At 45.2% G+C, this 20702-nt stretch overlaps 1 protein-coding gene across 2 annotated transcripts in view; it reads left to right on the top strand.

Annotated features, from left to right (window-relative positions):
- MKNK2 (MAPK interacting serine/threonine kinase 2) overlaps positions 1-20702 on the top strand; it is a 186661-nt gene that overhangs the window by 139468 nt on the left and 26491 nt on the right. For both annotated transcript variants that reach the window (XM_082265327.1, XM_082265328.1), the window contains exon 9: positions 17101-17156. In XM_082265327.1, coding sequence (XP_082121453.1) covers positions 17101-17156 — 56 coding nt within the window. The remainder of the gene's footprint in view (positions 1-17100; positions 17157-20702) is intronic.

Below are 20702 nucleotides of genomic sequence, written 5' to 3'. Positions count from 1 at the left end.
TGTTTCTCTAACCTAATATCTATAAATCCTACAAAATCATTTTTAATAGAGCTTGTTCAGTTTGGACTGCTTTGTTTTCTTTGTTTCAGCCCTCTGGCCAGGTGCATTCCAGACTTCAATTGATCCTAAAGCTCTCTTTGAGGGCAGATCTCTACAGTCCCTGTCATTTCCAATGTCTTTTGGGTAGACTATCCCTTACTCATCCAATAATTTAATGAGGTGTTGCATCTGAGACTCAAAGGTGAACAAAGTCTCTCTAGGCAGGGTTTACTTCTTGCTCTGGGCTTTCTTGCTGGCTCCAGATGAGATCTGTTTGCAGTTCAGCCAGGGTAAAGACTGAGTTATGAAGACATGCACTCTAAGGGCTAGCTCTTCAGTCAGGAAATTTTCCAAGATCATAGCTTTAGGCTAGGAAGGACCCTTTGGTGACTTACAGCTCCAGATGGGATCCCCTCCAGTCCAGTTGGAGTAAGGATTAAGCCATGATGTAAATCTCTCTAGATCTACATCCTCCGCAGGAAGCTTGGCCAGAATCAGGGCTCTTAAGTCCCCTTTACAGCTTGCTGCTCCAGGTGGAATCTCTTTCATTTCAGTTTTGAGTAAAGTCTCAGTCATGAAGGCAGCCTTTCTATAGGTTCTTCTCCTCAGTCAGGAGATTGCCAGGATCTGGGCCTTGTGCCAAGAGGGATCCTTGTGGCTTTCTGCCCAGTACGGGCAGTAATTATATCCATACTGGGCGACAATCTGAGGTGGCTTCAGCATTCTATGAGAACAAAGGATTTGTTCATCCCATATGCAGGGCCACAAAGAATAACTGGTTCCATGTCATGGATATTGGGATTTTTTGAGCATGCTCTCAAGCTACTATTTTGCTCAGAGTTTTAGGACATATTTGTCACTCTCTCTAGCAGAATCAGCGGGACGGAGATGTCATCCAGAATTTTTGCTGGAAGGGTCATTCCAGCTAGTCATTAGGCTTATAAAGCTTAGGGCTTGGTTTCTATGGAAGCAGTCACCACACATTCAGCCAGGAGTGTGTAGGCTTCATGAGTTCCCTGTGAAAGGGCACCAGGAATAGTTGGAGGATGACATATCTTCCATTAAAGCTGTTCTGGCTCTTTGTTGGGTGTAGCTATCTTCCTTATGCAATATCTATCCATAGGGTTAGTTGGCTATGATTGAAACCCTACTTTTCTGACATCCCAACCTTGTTTTTTAGGCTAGTTATTTCCTAAATGTATGCTGCCATGGAAGTCTGTCAGGAAAACTGAAAATTTACTGTCAAATACTTACTGTAATTTTCCTTTCCTGATGGACTCCAAGGCAGCAGGAGTTCCCTCCCAGAGTCATGAGTAGGCTAGTTACGGAACGCACCCTCTGGGCTCAGCCTGAACATTTATGGGAGTGGGGTCCTATGGGGTAGGAGCGAGGGCAAGGCTACCAAAACATATGCTGCCATGGAGTACATCAGGAAAGGTAAGTATTTGATAGTAAATTATACATTTTCCGCCCTTTTGCTGTTCCAGCAGTATTATTACTCATGTCACTTTGAGGGTAGTTAAAATCTCCCATTATTACCACTGTCCCAGCTCTTGTAGCCCATAACTTGTATTTAACTCTGTTGGAAAATATGCAATTTCTGCAAATAAAAAAATCTAATCAGATAAATAATCACATCAGTAAATAAAATCAAATTTCTCTTCGTTCATTGACAGACACAGCTCCATATCTTCTTGACCCTTGAGTTTATGCTGCCCCCTACAGGAGTAGGACACTAGCCGGAAGAAAGTTGGACTATGCCTATAAGGCAGTCCCAGGGGGTATACTCCCACTCCTTGCTATAGGTCTTCAGTTTTTTTTCTGCCTAGTCAGGAGTAAGGACCTAGTTTATTGCTGGGATCTCTGGTCCTAGCATGTTTTAAATTTTTTGCTTTTTTTTTTTTATTATTTTCTGTTCCTGTGAGAACTACAATCAATTCTGTTCCTGTAAGAACTACAATCAACTGCTGGACTGGGCAACAGACTGGATATTCTTAATCCTTACGGTCTCCGCAGTCCAGCCAGCGAGCACGTCCCGACCTCAGGTCCGCGCTAGGTCGGCTGCGACATACCCCCACTGGACGGGGGCTGGCCAGCGAGTAAATGCCTCGCGAGGACTCCTAGTCCTGGTCACAACCTGAGTCACAGCGTGTTTCTGGCCCGCAGCACCCCCATTCCAAGATGGTGCAGTGGTCTGCCTGGAGTCATGTCCACCCGGTTCCAAAGTGTGGTAAGTAAGTGTCCCCCCCCCTCTCCCTTTGTGGTCTTTTGGGGTGGACGTGGGCCCCTCCCTAAAGTGGTCGGACCCCTGGGTTCCCCTCTATCCCCCCGCCAGCCCCTCCTATACAGTCACTGTGGGTCTTTTTTAGTACCGAAGCCGGGTATGCTTAATCCGCCATTTTGGAATATCCTCAATCTATGTAGTATTGCCTTTTTTTAATTTGGGGTGTATCTTTGTAATACATTTTCCGAAACAATATATTATACCTTGTATTCCAGTTTGGATGTTAATCTATGATTTATTTACTCTCTGTATATTAATTCAATTCATATGGAGTTTTTTCAACCCGGAAGTGAGGTATATCTCGGTCACTCACAGACATATATAAAAACAAATACAACCACAATATATTGTTCAAATATCTACTATGATTATTAATAATCTATCGATATGTTACAAATCTGCATAATATTTAATACATATATGTTTATTAAAACCATAAAATAAAAACATTAAAATCATTCAAATAATTCAATTTTATTTATTATGATTGAATAGTATGGGGAGGAGATGAGGTAGATATTCTTATCAGTTTATTTTAGGATAATTACAGTGAAAAATTTATTTCTAGAGATATATTATTCTTGGAGATTATTTTGGAGGAAATTCATTATTTTTTCTCAGAAGGTGTAGTATATAAGGAGAGCCATATTTATTAGGAGGTAAATAATTTAAATATGAGGATTATACTTATTATATGTATTACATATTGATTATATATTGATTATTTTATATTCTTATTGTATAGGTGTCTTCAAGAAACTGATCTGTGTCAATCTCAACTTATTATTGTAAACAAGAGAATTGTATGAATTATATTCTTATAAAATATAAAAACAAATTATATTAAAGTATACCAAAATTATATATTGGAGCTTATATCATATGTGGTATAAATTTTTTTACATGTATTTAAAATTATATATTTTTATTAAAATAAATCCCTGATAAAACAGTTAAGGTCAAAATCTATGTTTAACCCTTGTGGTGCAAACGTATCCATTTTAAAAATCCACTGGGATTCTTTTTGACTCAGGGTGCGGATTTTGAGGCTGCCACGCCAATGCCTTTTATAGGGTTCAATACCCCAAAATTTGAGCTGGGGTGGGTCTCTTTGATGGTGTTTATGAAAGTGTCTTGAAACACTGTTTCTCATAACATTTTTTATAACCGTGGGGGCGCTTCATTTATAGTGACATTGTAGCAGTCGTTGTGTGGGCAAGGGTACTCTGGCTGCGCGTCAACGTCATGGCGAGGGCCCCCCCGGCTATGTCCTATTATGTCCTCCATGGAGGGCGACCCTCTTGCTTTTTTGCAGGGTCTAATAGGTGGTCTCCTTGCAGGACTGAGGTCGGTGGCCTCCCCTGCTTGTTATGTTTTCAGGGTGAGCTTAGTATATAGGGACCCTGCTAGGTCTGCGCCCAAGCACTTTGAGTGCTCTGATAGTGAGGATGATTCCTTTTTTACCGAATATGCGCATGAAAGGCGCTGGTGGATAATCTGATTGTATCGGTGTGGGAAATTTTAGACATGGGGGATGCATCTGCTGCTGCGTCAGCGGCGGCCCCCTTGGTGCCCGCAGATCCTCTAAGCGGCAAAGATTTTTCTGCCTACTGTGACAAAATTGTAGTGAGTCAGTGGAGTTGTCCTAAACGCTATATGGCGGTGCCTTTGATAGACGGTATTCCAGAGGAGTCTCTGTTGAATATTTGGGCAGTTCCACTTGTGGTGGACTCTCAAGTCTCCGGGCTAAAAAAAATCCACCCTATTTCCGGTGGAGGAGTCTCCGGTTTTTAAAAGATCTTTTTGACAGGAGAGCCGAGACTTTGGTCTGCCGCATGTTTACTGTGGCCCGGATCGATGTTCACTATAGCTTTGGTGTCCCAGACTTTAACTGTGTGGGCAAAACTTTTGCGCCAGGATCTGGAGGGGGAACAGCTTCTCCCTTCCTTTGTAGAGTTAGCGGACCAGTTGGTCTAGGGGTTGCAGTTCGTCTGTGATGTCTCTCTGGATACGGCTCACTTAGTCTCTAGGCTGTCCATGACAGCAGTGGTCCTTCGACACAGGATATGGCTGAAATACTGGTCTGCGAACCAGACTGCCAAGAACGCTTTATCTGATCTACCCTTTGTGGGGAATCACCTGTTCAGGTCTTCCCTGGATGATATCATTAAGCAGGATTTCAAGACAAGGGATTTAAGGCTGTAAGGACCTCCTCCGTAGGTTCCGATAGGTCCTAGTCTGGTAAGTATAGAGCGGGTCCTTCTGGACCCATGGACCTCGCTGATTCAAAACAGGTGGGTCCACGAGCTGCTTCGGTCCGGCTACAAGATCGAGTTTCGGTCCTATCCTCCAGAGAGTTTCTTTCCTTCCTACTTGCGTTTATCTCCAGACCGCCTGTGAGGATTTGCTACTACAAGGGGTGATTGTTCCAGTTTTAGAATCTGAACTTTTTTTTCATGGGTTTTTTCAAACCTGTTTACAGGTCCCAGGAAAAAAGCGAGGTACGTCCAATAATGGACCTCCAAAGCTCTGAACCGCTTGTGCGGGTACATATGTTCTGAATGGAGTCCATTCGTACGGTAGTGGCGTCCCTACATCAGGGGGATCTTCTGGCCTCTACCGATATCAAGGACACTTACCTTCATATTCCGATATATATCTCGGTCATTCGCGCCTCCTCCGCTTGCCGTTGATGTGAGGAGCATTATCAAGAGGTCTTGCCTCGGCTCCTTGGGTCTTCACAAAGTGTTGGCCCCGGTGTTGGCATGTTGCGCCAGCAAGAGATTGTGGTACTGGAGTACCTGGATGATCTTCTTCTGCGAGCAGAGTCTCCAACTGCTCTAAAGGCAACTGGGAGATTACTATGTGGACTCTGCAGGAGTTGGGTTGGAAATTACATTTCCAGGTATTGGCTCTGGTTCCATCCACTTAGTTGGACTTCCTGGGTTGGCTCTGGAATCAGGGTGTTCCTCCCATGGGACAAGCTTCAAAATTTGCAGGATGAATTTGGCTCCTGTTGTCCAGCAGTCGGTTGTCTTTCAGGACTGGCATGCGGTTGCTGGGTCTGATGGTGTCTACCTTCAAGACGGTTCTGTTTGCACAGTTCCTCACGAGACCTCTGCAAAGAGAGATTCTTGCCATGTGAGGCAAGAATCCACAGTCTCTAGACAAATCTGATCCTGTTAAATAGTTACATAGTAGGTGAGGTTGAATAAAGACAATAGTCCATCCAGTTCAACCTGGGTAGATGTGTGTGGCCGTAATCATTTCTCATACCCCTGAATGTTCTAATCCTTGAGATGTATGTCTAAGAGTCTTTTGAAAGCCACCATACTTCCCGCAGAAACCACCTCTTGTGGTAGAGAATTCCACAATCTTGTAGCCCTAACAGTAAAGAACCCCCCACGTTGCCTGAGGTTAAAACGCTTCTCCTCTAATCGCATTGTATTCCCTCGAGTCCTCATGCAATCCTTTCGACTGAATAGAGTCTTTTGAAAGCCACCATACTTCCCGCAGAAACCACCTCTTGTGGTAGAGAATTCCACAATCTTGTAGCCCTAACAGTAAAGAACCCCCCACGTTGCCTGAGGTTAAAACGCTTCTCTAATCGCATTGTATTCCCTCGAGTCCTCATGCAATCCTTTCCACTGAATAGCTTTTTTTCCCCATGCTGAGATCACCATTGAGATATTTATAAATTGCTATCATGTCCCCTCTCAGGCATCTCTTCTCCAGGGAGAATAAATCAAGCGATTGCAGACGCTCTTCATAATTAAGGTCCTCCAATCCCCTAATCAGTTTAGTTGCCCTTCTCTGGACTCTCTCCAGCTCCAACACATCCCTCCTGAGGACTGGCGACCAGAACTGTACAGAATACTCCAGATGCGGTCGGACCAGTGTATTACAACGTGGAAGGATTATAGTTTTATCTCTGGAATACATCCCTTTCTTTATGCATGCTAATATTCTGCCGGCTTTGGAAGCTGCCGTTTGACATTGCATGCTATTGCTTAGTCTATCCTCTACCAAGACTCCCAGATCTTCATTTTTGATTCCCCCAAGGGTTTCCCCCCTAAAGTGTATTGTGCTTTTATGTTTTTGGTCCCCAAGTGCAAAACCTTACACTTCTCCACATTAAACCTCAAGTGCCATGTCGTTACTCACTTTGTTATTTTGTCCAGGTCATTCTGTAGGATATCTGCTTCATGCTGTGCAGTTATTGCCCTGCCCAATTTTGTGTCATCTGCAAAAACTGATATAGAACTACTGATCCCGTCCTCAATGCTGTTTATGAATAAATTGAACAGGGTTGGTCCCAGGACTGAGCCTTGGGGGACCCCACTTACCACCTCAGACCAGTCTGAGTATGCGCTATTTATTACCACCCTTTGGACACGCCCTTTTAGCCAGTTCCGTATCCAAGAGCAAACCTTGCAGTCGATGCCTGCAGACCTTATTTTATAAATTAAGCGCTTGTGGGGAACTGTATGAAACGCCTTAGCGAAATCCAGGTACACCACATCCACTGGTCTCCCCCTATCTAGCTCACAGCTCACCTCGTAGAATGTTAAGAGATTGGTTTGACAAGAACGCCCATTTGTAAACCCGTGCTGATTACTGCTGCTGATGATGTTGTTGTCTTTAGCAAACTCTACGATATAGTCCCTTATCATCCCCTCCAGAAGTTTACATACTATCGATGTCAGACTGACAGGCTTATAATTTCCCGGGACATGCCTCTGCCCTTTTTTGAATATCGGTATCATGTTCGCTTTCCTCCAGTCCCCTGGCACATTTCCTGTCATAATACTGTCAGCAAAGATCAGGAACAGTGGTATAGATATAGTCTTACTAAGTTCTTTGAGTACTCTCGGATGTACCCCATCTGGGCCTGGTGATTTATTTGTGTTAATTTTATCCAGCCTTTCCCTGATTTCACCCTCTGTTAGACATAGCAGCAAGTCCTGTGTATTACTACTAACCATATAGTCGTGGTCAGTGTACCCCTCCTTTTCCTGTGTAAAGACTGATGAGAAAAAAGCGTTCAGCACGGTTTCTTTTTCAGTGTCCTCTGTAACCATCCTCCCATCATCTTTAATTATGTGTGCAATATGCTCTGCCCTAGTTTTTGTTGTTGTTGTTGTTGAGCCGGGGTATGAGAGTCTCTAAATTGGTGGCTTCGCTCTTTGGCGCTTCGACAGGGAAAATCTTCCTTCCCCTGTACTGGACGGTGGTCACCACGGATGCCGGCCTGTCCGAGTGGGGTGCCATTTTTTGGCATGGATCAGGGGGTCTGGAAGAATCCAGACTACCGTTCGATATACTGGATATTTCCTCTGGAGGTGTTTCATTAGTTGTATCTCCGGTAGGGAACTCCCGAGGTGGTCCTGTTGGTCTCTCGTCTCAACAGGAATGTGCCTAGGTTTGTGGCACCGTCTCGGGATCCTCTGGCCAACGTCACAGATGCACTGGTGGCTCCTTTGGGGCCAGTATTGTCTGCTATACGTCTTTTCTCTTCTAGAACTTCTGCCAAGATTCCTGCGTAGGTTCGAGGCAGAAGGGATTACGGCAAGCCTAGTGGCTCCAGACAGCCTTGCTGGTCTTACATAGTTAGTGAGGCTGAAAAAAGACACAAGTCCATCCAGTTCAACCTATGATGTGTGTGTGTGTGTTTGCTTTTAACCGTACATTGTATACCCCTGTATGTTGTGGTCTTTAAGGTGTCCATCCAATAGTTTTTTGAAACTATCAAGGCTCCCCGCTGATACGACTGCTTGCGGAAGAGAATTCCACATCCTTACCGCTCTTACAGTGAAGAACCCCTTACGCACTTTAAGGTTAAACCGCCTTTCCTCAAGTTTTAGTGAGTGGCCACGTGTCTTATTGTATTCCCTTACTCTGAATAGTTTGTTCCTTATGCTAGGGTCGCCAGTACAGTATTTGTACATTGATATCATATCCCCCCTCAATCGTCTCTTCTCCAGAGAGAATAAGTTCAGTGCTTGTAGTCTTTCCTCATAGCTGATGTCCTCCATTCCCCTAATTATTTTTGTTGCCCTTCTCTGGACTTTCTCCAGTTCCAGCACATCCTTCCTGAGGACCGGTGCCCAGAACTGGACAGCATACTCCAGATGTGGCCGGACCAGAGTCTTGTAGAGTGGAAGAATAATCTCTTTATTTCTGCAGTGAATCCCCTTTTTTATACAACCCAGTATTCTGTTGGCTTTGCTTGCAGCGGCTTGGCATTGCATGCCACTTCCAAGCCTGTTGTCTACCAGTACCCCCAGGTCCCTTTCCATCCTAGACTCACCCAGAGGTTCCCCCCCAAGTGAGTAGCTTGCTTTCTGGTTACTGGCCCCCAAGTGCATTACTTTACATTTTTCTACATTAAATCTCATCTGCCATGTAGTTGCCCACCCTGTTATTTTGTTCAGGTCTGCTTGCAAGATTTCCACATCCTGCATAGAAGATATTGGCATGCCTAATTTAGTATCATCTGCAAATACTGAGATTGTACTAGATATCCCCTCCTCTAGATCATTTATGAATAAATTAAACAGGATTGGTCCCAGGACAGAACCCTGGGGGACCCCACTTTCCACACCCGCCCAATCAGAGTACTCCCCATTAATCACCACCCTCTGGACTCTCCCCTGGAGCCAGTTCTCTATCCAGGTACTCGCCTTATGATCCATACCTACCTTCCTTAGTTTGTACAGTAAGCGTTTGTGGGGAACGGTGTCAAAGGCCTTTCCAAAGTCCAGATACACCACATCCACAGGCTTACCTTTATCTAAGTGGCAGCTCACTTCATCGTAGAAGGTTAATAGATTGGTTTGGCATGAACGATTTTTCATGAATCCATGCTGATTACTACTTATAATACCGTTTTCATTACTAAAGTCTTGTATGTGGTCCCTTAACATCCCCTCCAAAATTTTGCAGACTACTGATGTTAGGCTGACCGGCCTATAGTTACCCGGGATATATCTCGGCCCCTTTTTAAATATTGGTACCACGTTGGCTTTTTTCCAATCAGCTGGCACCATACCTGTCTGTAAACTATCCTTAAAGATCAAGAATAATGGTCTGGCAATCACCTGGCTGAGCTCATTAAGAACCCTTGGGTGCAAGCCATCCGGTCCCGGGGATTTATTTATGTTAAGTTTCTCTAGTTTAGCTCTAAGTCTATCCTCTGTTAGCCATGGCGGCACTTCCTGAGGTGTATTATTTAGTTCGGCCTTACAAGCTGGGTTAGTGTAGCCCCCCGATTCCTTTGTGAAGACTGAAGAAAAGAAATTATTTAACACTTCCGCCTTTTCTCTGTCCTCAGTGGCCATTTTTCCTTTATCATCTTTTATGGGGCCAATGTGTTCTGGCCTCGCTTTCTTACTGTTTATATACTTAAAGAACTTCTTGGGGTTCTTTTTACTCTCCTCCGCTATATGTCTCTCGTGTTCTATTTTAGCCGCCCTGATTTCATCTTTACATTTCTTATTACACTCTTTGTAGTGCTTAAATGCTGCCAATGACCCCTCAGTCTTGTATTTTTTGAAGGCCTTTTCTTTAGCTCTAATATACATTTTTATGTTGGAGTTTAGCCACCCAGGGTTTAGTTTTGCTCTTTTAAATTTATTTCCCTGTGGAATGCACTGGCCCACCCCCTTGTTAAGTATGCTCTTGAAGCACTCCCATTTTTCCTCCGTGTTCTTTGTTCCCAGGGTTCTATCCCATTTGATATTTTCTAGCAGCGAGCGCAGTTTAGGGAAATTGGCTCTTTTGAAATTCAGTGTCCTTATATTACCCTTGTGTTTCCTATTACTGTAATTAATACTGAAACCAATTGACCTATGGTCACTGTTCCCTAAGTTGTCCCATATTTCTATATCCGTGAGCAGGTCTGTATTGTTGGTAATCAGTAGGTCAAGTACCGCATTGTTTCTTGTCGGTGCATTCACCATCTGACCCATGAAATTGTCCTGGTCTTGGTATTCAGATCTGATACGGTTGGTCGCCGATGCTTCTTGGAGACTTCTTCTTAGAGGAGATCTGTTGGCCCATGAGCCAATCTTACATTTTGCCTTACAGTTGCTGGCTTAACGGCTTGGCTGTCGGAAGCCTGGTGTTGAAGGATACAAGGTTGTTGAAATCGATGATTCCTACGCTTCTGCAAGCTAGTAAATCTCCTTTTAGGAAGATTTACTATCGCGTTGAGGAGCATACTTTGCGGGTGTGAATCTCCTTGGGCTTCATCTCCTTTTCCGTGACTCGGAATTTGGCTTTCCTCCAATGAGGTGTTGAGCAGCTGCCGGCCTCGGGTACCATCAAGGGCCAGGTTCGGCCTTGGCAGTTTTCTTTCAACGTCCTTTGGCTACGCATACTTTGGTTTACACCTTTGTTCAGGGGGTTCGCCACTTGGCTTCCCCAGTGCGGTCTCCATTGCCCTCGTGGGACCTCAACTTGGTGCTGTTGGTTCTTCAGTAACCACCGTTGGTAAATATTTGTGAGATTCCTCTGTTTACATTGTCCCAGAAGGTAGCCTTCTTGGTGGCTTTTTTCTTCTGCAGGTAGAGAGATAAGGTGGTGCTTCGTCCCTGCCAGTCGTTTTCTTCCTAAGGTCATCTCTGGTTTCCATTTAAATGAAGACATTGTGTTACCTTCCTTGTTACCTAAGCCTAAGCACCCTGAAGAGATTGGCTTGGGTTCTTTGGATGTGGTTCGGGCAATCGGGGTGTACTTGGCGGCCACTGAGTCGTTCCGAAAATCGGATTCCCGCTTTGTCCTTACGGATGGACCCCGTAAGGGGCTGGCCGCGTCTGCTGTGACCATTTCCAGTTGGATCAGACAGACGGTGCTGCAGGCCTATTCCATTAAGGGTCAGGTTCCTCCTTTCCCTGTTAAGGTGCATTCTACAAGGGAGCTTAGTGCCTCTTGGGCCTTCCATCATCAGGCGTCAGTGGTGCAGGTTGCAAGGTGGCCACCTGGTCGTCCATGCACGCTTTAACAAAATTTTATATAGTGGATGTGTTGGCATCTGCGGATGCTACCTTTTGGCCGCAAGGTTTTGCGGTCCGCTGTTGGAGAGGATTAGTCCTCGTCGAAGGGGGGGGGAGTTTTTTGTCAGGTGAGCTCCAGTTGTTTCCTGGTTGAGCCCCTGTTTTACCTGCTTGGCTACGTTAAGCCTTTGGGAAGTATGTTTATTGCTGTGTTCTTCCCACCCCTCATGTCGACACTGCTTTGGGTCCCAAGGGTCAAGAAGATATGGAGCTGTGTCCGTCAATGAACGAGAGAGAAAACTGGATTTTTGTCTTACCGTAAAATTATTTTCTCTGATGTTACTTGACGGACACGGCACCCACCCCTCTATTGAGTCGGATTGTATGTTTTTCTGACACTGCTTGTTACAAAACTGAAGACCTATAGCAGGAAGTGGGAGTATACCTCCTGGGACTGCCCTATAGGCGTAGTCAAACTTTTTTCTGCCTAGTGTCTTACTCCTGTAGGGGGCAGCATAAACCCAAGGGTCAAGAAGATATGTAGCTGTGTCCGTCAATGAACATCAGAGAAAAGGATTTTATGGTAAGACAAAAGTCCAGTTTTTCCATGTTTAGAAGAAGGTTAAAAAAGCGAGTTTGTATCTTACGAAAGTGGAGCTAATTAGGACCAACTTTTTTTTTGCGTACAGAAAGAAATTGGTGCAAACAGGTGCATGCATTCTAAAAGTGGCACAATGTGCCAAATTCAAGTAGAAGTTCTAGACAGGTACATTATTTGGTGCATGTCTACACCACTTTTAGAACATATGAGAGACAATTCTGCAAAATCTACACCAGTTTGTATTTATTCCTGGGTATTGATTTTTGTGTTCTGGTCTATTCAGATAAAGAGTGCTGCCTAAACAGCATTAGTAGTGAATCTCACTTCTGCACTCCTGGCAATAATGATCATGTCTTTTTCAAAGGGTAGGCTTCAAGTCAGTTTCTAGTAATTTTCTGATGTGTAATGGAAGAACACTTTCCCCCGTTGAATTAAATTGTGGAGAGTGGGAGGTATTCTGTAGTTCTAGTATGCCTACTGTTCTACAGTGTGAATACTACTAGTCCATATATACAGTCCTGTGAGTGTTGTCTTCCTAGAACTGGAAGTGTGTTACGGGCAGGCTTACGAGGTAAAAATAATTGGAAAAAACCCTAAAAACAAGAAAGCGAATGCTACCGCTGCAATACATAAAGTTTGTGTTCTTGGCTTTAGATACAAATAATTAAATTTTAGCCTCATCTGACCATAACACCTTTTTCCATGTGGCCTCAGAATCTTCAAGGTGTGTTTTTAAGGTGGTCAGATGAGACTAAAATTTAATTATTTGGCCTCAACACCAAACGTTATAGCCCCGTACACACGTACTGATCGTCGGCCGAACGATCGGCCGTCTTTTGTCCAGGGCTGTCGTGTCTGTTGAAAACTGCAAAAGACTGCACACGAATTTTGTCGGCCAACAACAGCTGACTGCAGAAGTGATGTCATGTGATGGTTAACTTTCCTTGTCTTTTTTATTTTCTGAGCATGCTCAGTCTTGCTAATCTGCTGTCTGTCGGCCGAAATCTGTACTGACTGGTGAAGAATCGACCGTTCTGGTGACGGCCAACAAATATTTTAAAGTCTGCACGACAGATACTGTTCGGCCGAAAATGCGCTGTCGGCTGTCGGAAGCATCATACTAACAAGCCTACAATCGGCCGATCGGTCGTCGGCCGAATATTTACGGCCGACAATCGGTACGTGTGTACGGGGCTTTAGTCTGGCTGAAATCCAAAAAACACCATTCCTACAGTAAAGCATGGAGGTGGTAATATCCTAATATGGGAAAAAGTAGATTGGCGCTAAAACCTAAAATGAATGTGAGAAAATATACATTATACACATCCGTGTAAATAACAAAAAATAAATATACAAAAGTAGAGACCTATTCCAACAGACTAAAGGCTGTAATTAAAGCAAAAGGTTGTTCAACAAAATACCGACATAAGGGAGTGATCTTTTTTCCAACTCAGTGATTCTGTTTTTTTTTTTTTTTTTTTTGACAATGTGGTGTTCTATCTTACACTTGAACGATATAAGTTGCACTGAGTAAATACAACTGGATAAAACAAAAACTGTCTGTGTTCATTTAAGGCTGCAAAGCAACACAATGTGATTATTTTAACCACTTCCTTACCGGGGCATAGTAAAATGACGCACGCAGGAAGTGTCCGTCGATCCGGGCGGGCGTCATATGACGTCCGCCCAGATCAGCTGCTCTCCAACCCCACCGGGGGTGCGCAGCGCGGCCATCGGGGATGCGGCGTGTCCGTCGGGACACAGCCCATCCCCGATCGGTGTAAAGAGCCATTAAAAAAATGTCTCTTTACTATGTGACCGGCTGTGTCCAATCACAGCCGGCCACATGCACTTCCCTTGTGCACGTCACTCGTGCACGCCCCCAAGGGCGCGCAGAGCGGCGATTGGGGATGGAGAGTGTCATTCTGACACAGTCCATCCCTGATCAGGGTAAAGAGCCAATGAAATTGGCTCTTTACCACGTGACCGGCTGTTTCCAATCACAGCCAGGCACAGAATGTCAACAGAGAACACGGTAACTAGCTGTCACCGTGTTTTCTTCACACACTGATCCTGTGTGAGGAGGAGATTGCGGTAACAGCTAGTTACCGATTACAGTGCACCCCAAAACACACTGATTGCCCCCCCCCAATAAAGAGTACCTGTCACTAGCCCATCAGAGTACCTGAGTACCTGTCACTAGCCCATCAAAATACCTGAGTACCTGTCACCAGCCTATCAAAGTACCCGAGTACCTGTCACCAGCCCATCAGGTACTCTGATGACAGGTACTCGGATACTCTGATGGGCTGGTGACAGGTACTCGGGTACTCTGATGACAGGTACTTGGGTAGTCTGACAAGTACTCTCATGACAGGTACTCGGGTACTCTCATGACAGGTACTCGGGTACTCTGATGAGCTGGTGACAGGTATTCAGGTACTCTGATGACAGGTACTCGGGTACTCTGATGGACTAGTGACAGTTACTCTGGTACTCTGATGACAGGTACTCGGGTAATTTGAGTACCCGTCATCAGAGTACCCGAGTACCTGTCATCGAAGTACCCGTCATCGGACTACCCGAGTACCTGTCACCAGAGTACCCGTGATCAGAGTACACGAGTACCTGTCACCAGCCCATCAGAGTACCCCTCTGCAGCCTATCAGAGTACCCAAGTACCTCTCTGAAGCCCATCAGAGTACCCGAGAACATGTCATCAGTGTACCCAAGTACCTGTCTCCAGCCCTTCAGAGTACCCAGATACCTGTCATCAGAGTACCCGAGTACCTGTCTCCAGCCCTTCAGAGTACCTATCTGCAGGGTATCTTGAGTACCTATCTGCAGCCCAATATAGTACCTGAGTACCTGTCTTCTGCCCATCAAAGTATCCGAGTACCTGTCTCCAACCCATCAGAGTACCCGAGTACCTCTCTGTAGCCCATCATAGTACCTGAGTACCTCTCTGTAGCCCATTAGAGTACCCGAGTACCTGTCTCCAGCCCAGAGTACCCAAGTACCTATCTGCAGCCCATCAGATTACCCAAGTACCTGTCTCTAGCTCATCAGAATACCCAAGTACCTCTCTGAAGCTCATCAGAGTACCCGAGTACCTTTCTGAAGGCGATCAGTGTACCTGAGTACCTGTCTGCAGCCCATGCCTCCTAAATTATGTGTTGGGGTGTTTGCTTTTCAAAATGGGGTCATTTTGTGATGGTTTCCATTGTCCTGGTGCTCCAGGGCCTTCAAAAGTGTGATTGGTTGTAATAAAATTATATGTGTAATTTATACTCCTAGAACACCTGACGGTGCTCCTTGGATGTTGGGCCTCTGTATGTGGCTATGCTGTGACAAAGTCTTACATTCTGCTACTCCTCCTGAGTATAGCGATACCACATATGTATTTTGGGTTGTAATTTTTGCTATGTACATGCTATGTTTTAGAAATATCTTATAAATTGACAACTTTGTGTAAAAAAAAATGCATTTTAATTTTCTTTCCACATTTTCCAAAAACATGTGGAAAAAAATGACATGTTCAAAAGACTCTCTATGCCTCATAGAATATATGTTGGGGTGTTTGTTTTCCAAAATCGGGTCATTTTGTGGGGGTTTCCATTGTCCTGGTGCTCCAGGGCCTTCAAAGGTGTGATAGGTCATTAGGAAATTCTATGTGTAATTTATGCTCCTAAAACACCTGACTGTGCTCCTTGAATGTTGGGCCTCTGTATGTGGCCAGGCTGTGTAAAAGTCTCAAATATGTGGTATTGCCATACTCAGGAGGAGTAGCAGAATGTATTTTGGGGTGTAATTGCAAATATTCATATACTGTGTGTGAGAAATAACTTGTTATTATGACAATTTTGTGTAAAAAATAAAATAAAAAATTATTTCTTCATATTCCCAAGAATTGTGGAAAAAAATTACAACTTCAAAAAACTCACCATGCCTCTTACTAAATACTCTTGAATGTCTACTTTCCAAAAAGGGGTCATTTGGGGGGTATTTGTACTGTCCTGACATTTCAGGGCCTCAAGAAATGAGATAGGCCGTTGGTACATCAAGTGTGATTAGGTGTGATCAATTTTCAATGATTGGCACCATAGCTTGTAGACTCTATAACTTTTACACAGACTAAGGCCCCTTTCACACTGTCCGTCCGTCGGACGCACTCCGTTTATCTCAGCGGGGGATCGATCTGCCGATCCCCCGCTGAGCAGGAGGATGACAGCTGTGTCTCCGTACTGTGTGCAGAGTCACAGCTGTCAGTTCCCATGCATCTCTATGGGGGAATTGGATGGGAACGGACCGTTGGTCCGTTCCCATCCGATCCGCTGGACGGATGGAAAATAGGGTTTCCATCCGTCCAGATTTGACGGATTGGATGTCAGCGGACATGTCTCCGCTGACATCCGATGCCCCATAGGGATGCATGGGGGGACCGTTCAGATCCGCCAAAAAAAACGGACAGGCGGATCTGAACGGTCTGCCTGTGTGAAAGAGCCCTTAATAATAACCACTAATTTGGGTTATTTTTACCAAAGATATGTAGTAGTATAAATTTTGGCCCAAATTTATGAAAAAAAAAACTACTTATTTGCAAAATTTTATAATAAAAACTAACAAAAATGTTTTTTTTTTTTTTTTTTTTAATTTTCGTTCTTTTTTCACTTATATCGCAAAAAAATAAAAAACCCAGTGGTGATTAAATACTACCAAAAGAAAGCTCTATTTGTGTGAATAAAATGATAAAAAATGTGATTGGGTACAGCGTTGCATGACTGAGCAATTGTCATTCAAAGTGTGAGAGCGCTGAAAGCTGAAAATTGGTCTGGTCAGGAAGGGGGTGTAACTGCTCTGTATGGAAGTGGTTAAAGGAGGGTGATTCTTTTTTTACCCATTGTATATATCATATTATCTGTGTACTAGACCTTTTCACTTGAACTACTTACTTCCAGTTCAATGCAAGATCTGTTTATTAGATCCTCCCCCTGGGACAATTGCTTCAAGGTAGTAGTTGAAAGGGTTGTATTTGTAAGAGAAATGGTTAAATTATATACTTGCCTTTCCCTCATCTTTCATATTAAATAGTGTGATGTCACTGTCTTTCTGGTTCCTTGCAATTTACAGCAAAGATCACATTAATAAAACTATACTAACAGCAGTGTATATTTCTCCAGGTATTGCACATCGGGATCTGAAACCTGAAAATATCCTGTGTGAAAGTCCTCATCAGGTAAATCATTTGAGCATGGCAATTATATATAACTATAGTCGCAATGCTGTTATGTGGCCTGGTACATGTACAGTTTTATGAAAAGTGCTATTAACCACACTGGAAAAAGCGAGGTGTGTGTGTATACACTGCTCAAAAAAAATAAACACTTCAAAAACACATCAGATCTCAATTGGGAAAAATGTCATGCTGGATATCTATACTGATATGGACTGGGTAATGTGTTAGGAACGAAAGTATGCCACATCGTTTGATGAAAATGATCAACCTACAAAGGGACTGAATTCAAAGACATCACAAAAATCAAAGTGAAAAAATAATGCAGCAGGCTAGTCCATTTTGCTGAAATGTAATTGCAGTAACTCAGAATGGTAGACAGTAGTTTGTATGGCCCCCACGTGCTTGTTTGCATGCCTGACAACTTTAGGGCATGCTCCCAATGAGACGACAGATGGTGTCCTGGGGTATTTCCTCCCAGATCTGGACCAGGGCATCACTGAGCTCCTGAACAGACTGAGGTGAAACCTTGCGGTGTCAGATGAATGGAAACATAATGTCCCAGAGGTGTTCTATTGTATTTAGGTCAGACGAGCGTGGGGGCCATTAAATAGTATCAATTTCTTCATCCTCCAGGAACTGACTGCATACTCTCGCCACATGAGGTCGGGCATTGTCGTGCACTAGGAGGAAACCAGAACCCACTGCACCAATGGGTCCAAGGATTTCATCCTGATACCTAATGGCAGTTAGGGTGCCATTGTAAAGCCTGTAGAGGACTGTGCGTCCCTCTATGAATATGCCTCCCCAGACCATCACTGACCCACCATCAAACCGGTCATGGTGAACGCTGTACAGGCACCAGAACGTTTTCCGTGGCATCTCCAGACCCTTTCACGTCTGTCACATGTGCTCAGAATGAACCTGTTCTCATCTGTGAAAAGCACCGGGCGCCAGTGGTGGACCTGCCCATTCAGGTGTTCCACAGTGCTGGGCAGTAAACACAGGGCCCACTAGAGGACATCGGGCCCTCAGACCACCCTCATGAAGTCTTGTTTCTGATTGTTTGGTCAGAGACATTCACACCAGTGGCTTGCTGGGGGTCGTTTTGTAGGGCTCTGGCAGTGCTCATCCTGTTCCTTCCTTGCACAAAGGAGCAGATACCAGTCCTGCTGATGGGTTAAGGACCTTCTACGGCCTTGTCCAGCTCTCCTAGTGTAACTGCAGTTACGCAGACTCTAGCCAAATGCAAACTAGTTAAAACGGTCAGAAAAGATGAGTAGGGAAAAAAATGTCAGTGGCCTCACCTGTAAAACCTGTTTTGGAGGTCGTCTCATTGATTGTTCCTTGGGAGTCATCTTGGCTAGGTGTCCACTGCTAGCAAAAGTAGCCACAGTACTAAACTGTCTACATTTATGGACAAGTTGTCTAACTGTTGACAGATGGATGCCTAAGCACTTTGAGATAGCTTTGTCTTTCTTTTAGGCTTCGTGAAGTTAAACTGCTCTTGTTTGTCAGTCTTCAGAAAGCTCCTTTTTGCGAGGCATGGCTCACATCAGCTGATGCTTCTTATGAACAGCAATTTCAAAATGATTGTAAAGTCTCTTTTTTTTTTTCTTTTTTTTAAAATAACAAACATGTTATACTTCATTTGTGCAGGTGGTTTTGCACAGGGCAGCCTGGATCCTCCTCTTCTCGGGTCCCTCGTTGCTGCTCCTGGCCCCTCCCTCCTATCAAGTGCCCACACAGCAAGTAGCTTGCTATAGGGGCACCCGAGCTGAGCTGCAGCTCTGTGTGTCCATTCAGACACAGACACAGAGCTGCAGTTTTGCCCTGCCCCCCCTCTCTCCGGATTGGCTCACTGACTTTGACAGTCTTGGGAGCCAGTGGCGCCGCAGCTGTATCTGAGCCAATCAGGAGGGAGAGTCCCAGACAGCCGAGGGACTCGTGGACATCGCTGGACAGAGAGGGGGCGGGGGTGGGGGTATTAGGGGCTGCCGGGGAGGCTGCTACACACAGAAGGCTTTATCCTAATTCGTAGACGGTTTGTCTTTAGAGGTAAGCACATGTTTACCAAACCCCTCCCTCCCGAGCAGCAGCTGTAGCCAGGGGGGAGGGAAAGCCGGCCGGCTGCAGTGCGGGGTCCTGGGAGATGGGCATGCAGTGCAGTTCAGGGGGCATCCCCTGTGAGTGCCCTGTAGCCACCCGTTTTCCCTTGGATGGGATCTGTGCAGCTGGGCCTCCACCAAAATGTGGGCCGCTTCTTGCGGCCTACTAGGCCATGCGGCCAGCTTGGTGCCTTCCTTGGAAGGGGGGGCGCTGTGGGGGTGGTCACCTTTATGATGGCAGCATGCCGCCAATATTGCATAGAGCACTTGCCCTTTTAGCGCTGCGGACCATCTGGGTACCTTGCCTGCACGTCCGCGTCATGGCGCGCGGCCCCATTTAGGGGGCAAATTATTTTAATGCGGGCCTCTATGGACTCCCTTTTTGTTTTTTTTACGGACTCCAGTAGGTGGTCCAATCGTGGGCCCTGGGTCGGCGTCCCCTTGCGGGATCGCAGTCAGTAACCCTCACCTGCCTGTTTTGTGTCTATGTTTGAAAAAAAATAAATATTGCAAATGGAGTTGCGGCTGCTGCTGCATTGGAGGTGTCGGTCCTTTTTTAGAACCCAGGCCCTTTAAGGCGGCAAGAATTGTCGCAAAACTCATCTTTGTTATGCAGTGTCCTTTAGAGGATTCCCTGCTTGCAAGTGGGCGGTCCCATCTATAATGGACCCGCCAGTTTCCAGGGTGCCTGAATCTACCTTACGCCCGTTTTTTAAACCCTCACCTTTTACAGCTACGGCTGATAGGAGGGCGAAGGCTCCGGCCGCTATATGTTCAATGTGGCTGGTTCGGCACTTAGGCCGCTATTTACTATTGCCATGGTGATGCAAACTGTAACGAGTGGGCTACACTTTTATGCTGGGACCTGGAGGGGGAGTAATTTTCCCTGCCTTTGCGGAGCTGGTGGACCGGTTGGTACAGGGGGGCTACAGTTGGCAACAATGACAAGGAGCCCCGTCATAGTGGTTGCCCATTCTTCTTGGCTCATAAGACGTCTGTTTGTCATCTCTTAGGTTCTCAAGACAACCGACCCTTCTGGGCCTCTACGGGAGGTTCCAAGAGGACCTTGTCTGGCTAGCCATGAGCGGGCTCTCCAGACCTGTGGATGGGCTCCCTCAGCATGAAGGGGCGCCCTCACTCATATCTGGGATGGGGGGGAGAGAATGTCGACCACTGGTCCCTGGATCTGTGGACCTCCCTAGTATTGGACAAAGGGTCCACAAAGTCTTTTGTTCCAGCTACAAGATCGAGTTTCGGTTTTATCTTTCCCCTCCGACCTGCTTTGTCCCCAGACCACTTACGGGGTCTCTTGGGGCAGTGCAAGACTTGTTACTGCAAGGGGTGATTATCCCCGTTTGGATTTTGGAACTATTTCTGGATTTTGGAACTATTTCAGGGTTTTATTTAACCTGGTCACAGTCCCGAGGGAGGTAGGCAAGGT

This window comes from Pelophylax lessonae, assembly GCF_965119305.1.
Source record: "Pelophylax lessonae genome assembly, chromosome: 1".
Taxonomy (NCBI): domain Eukaryota; kingdom Metazoa; phylum Chordata; class Amphibia; order Anura; family Ranidae; genus Pelophylax; species Pelophylax lessonae.
Note: the sequence above shows the minus strand (reverse complement) of the source record. Positions and strands in the feature narration are given on the sequence as shown.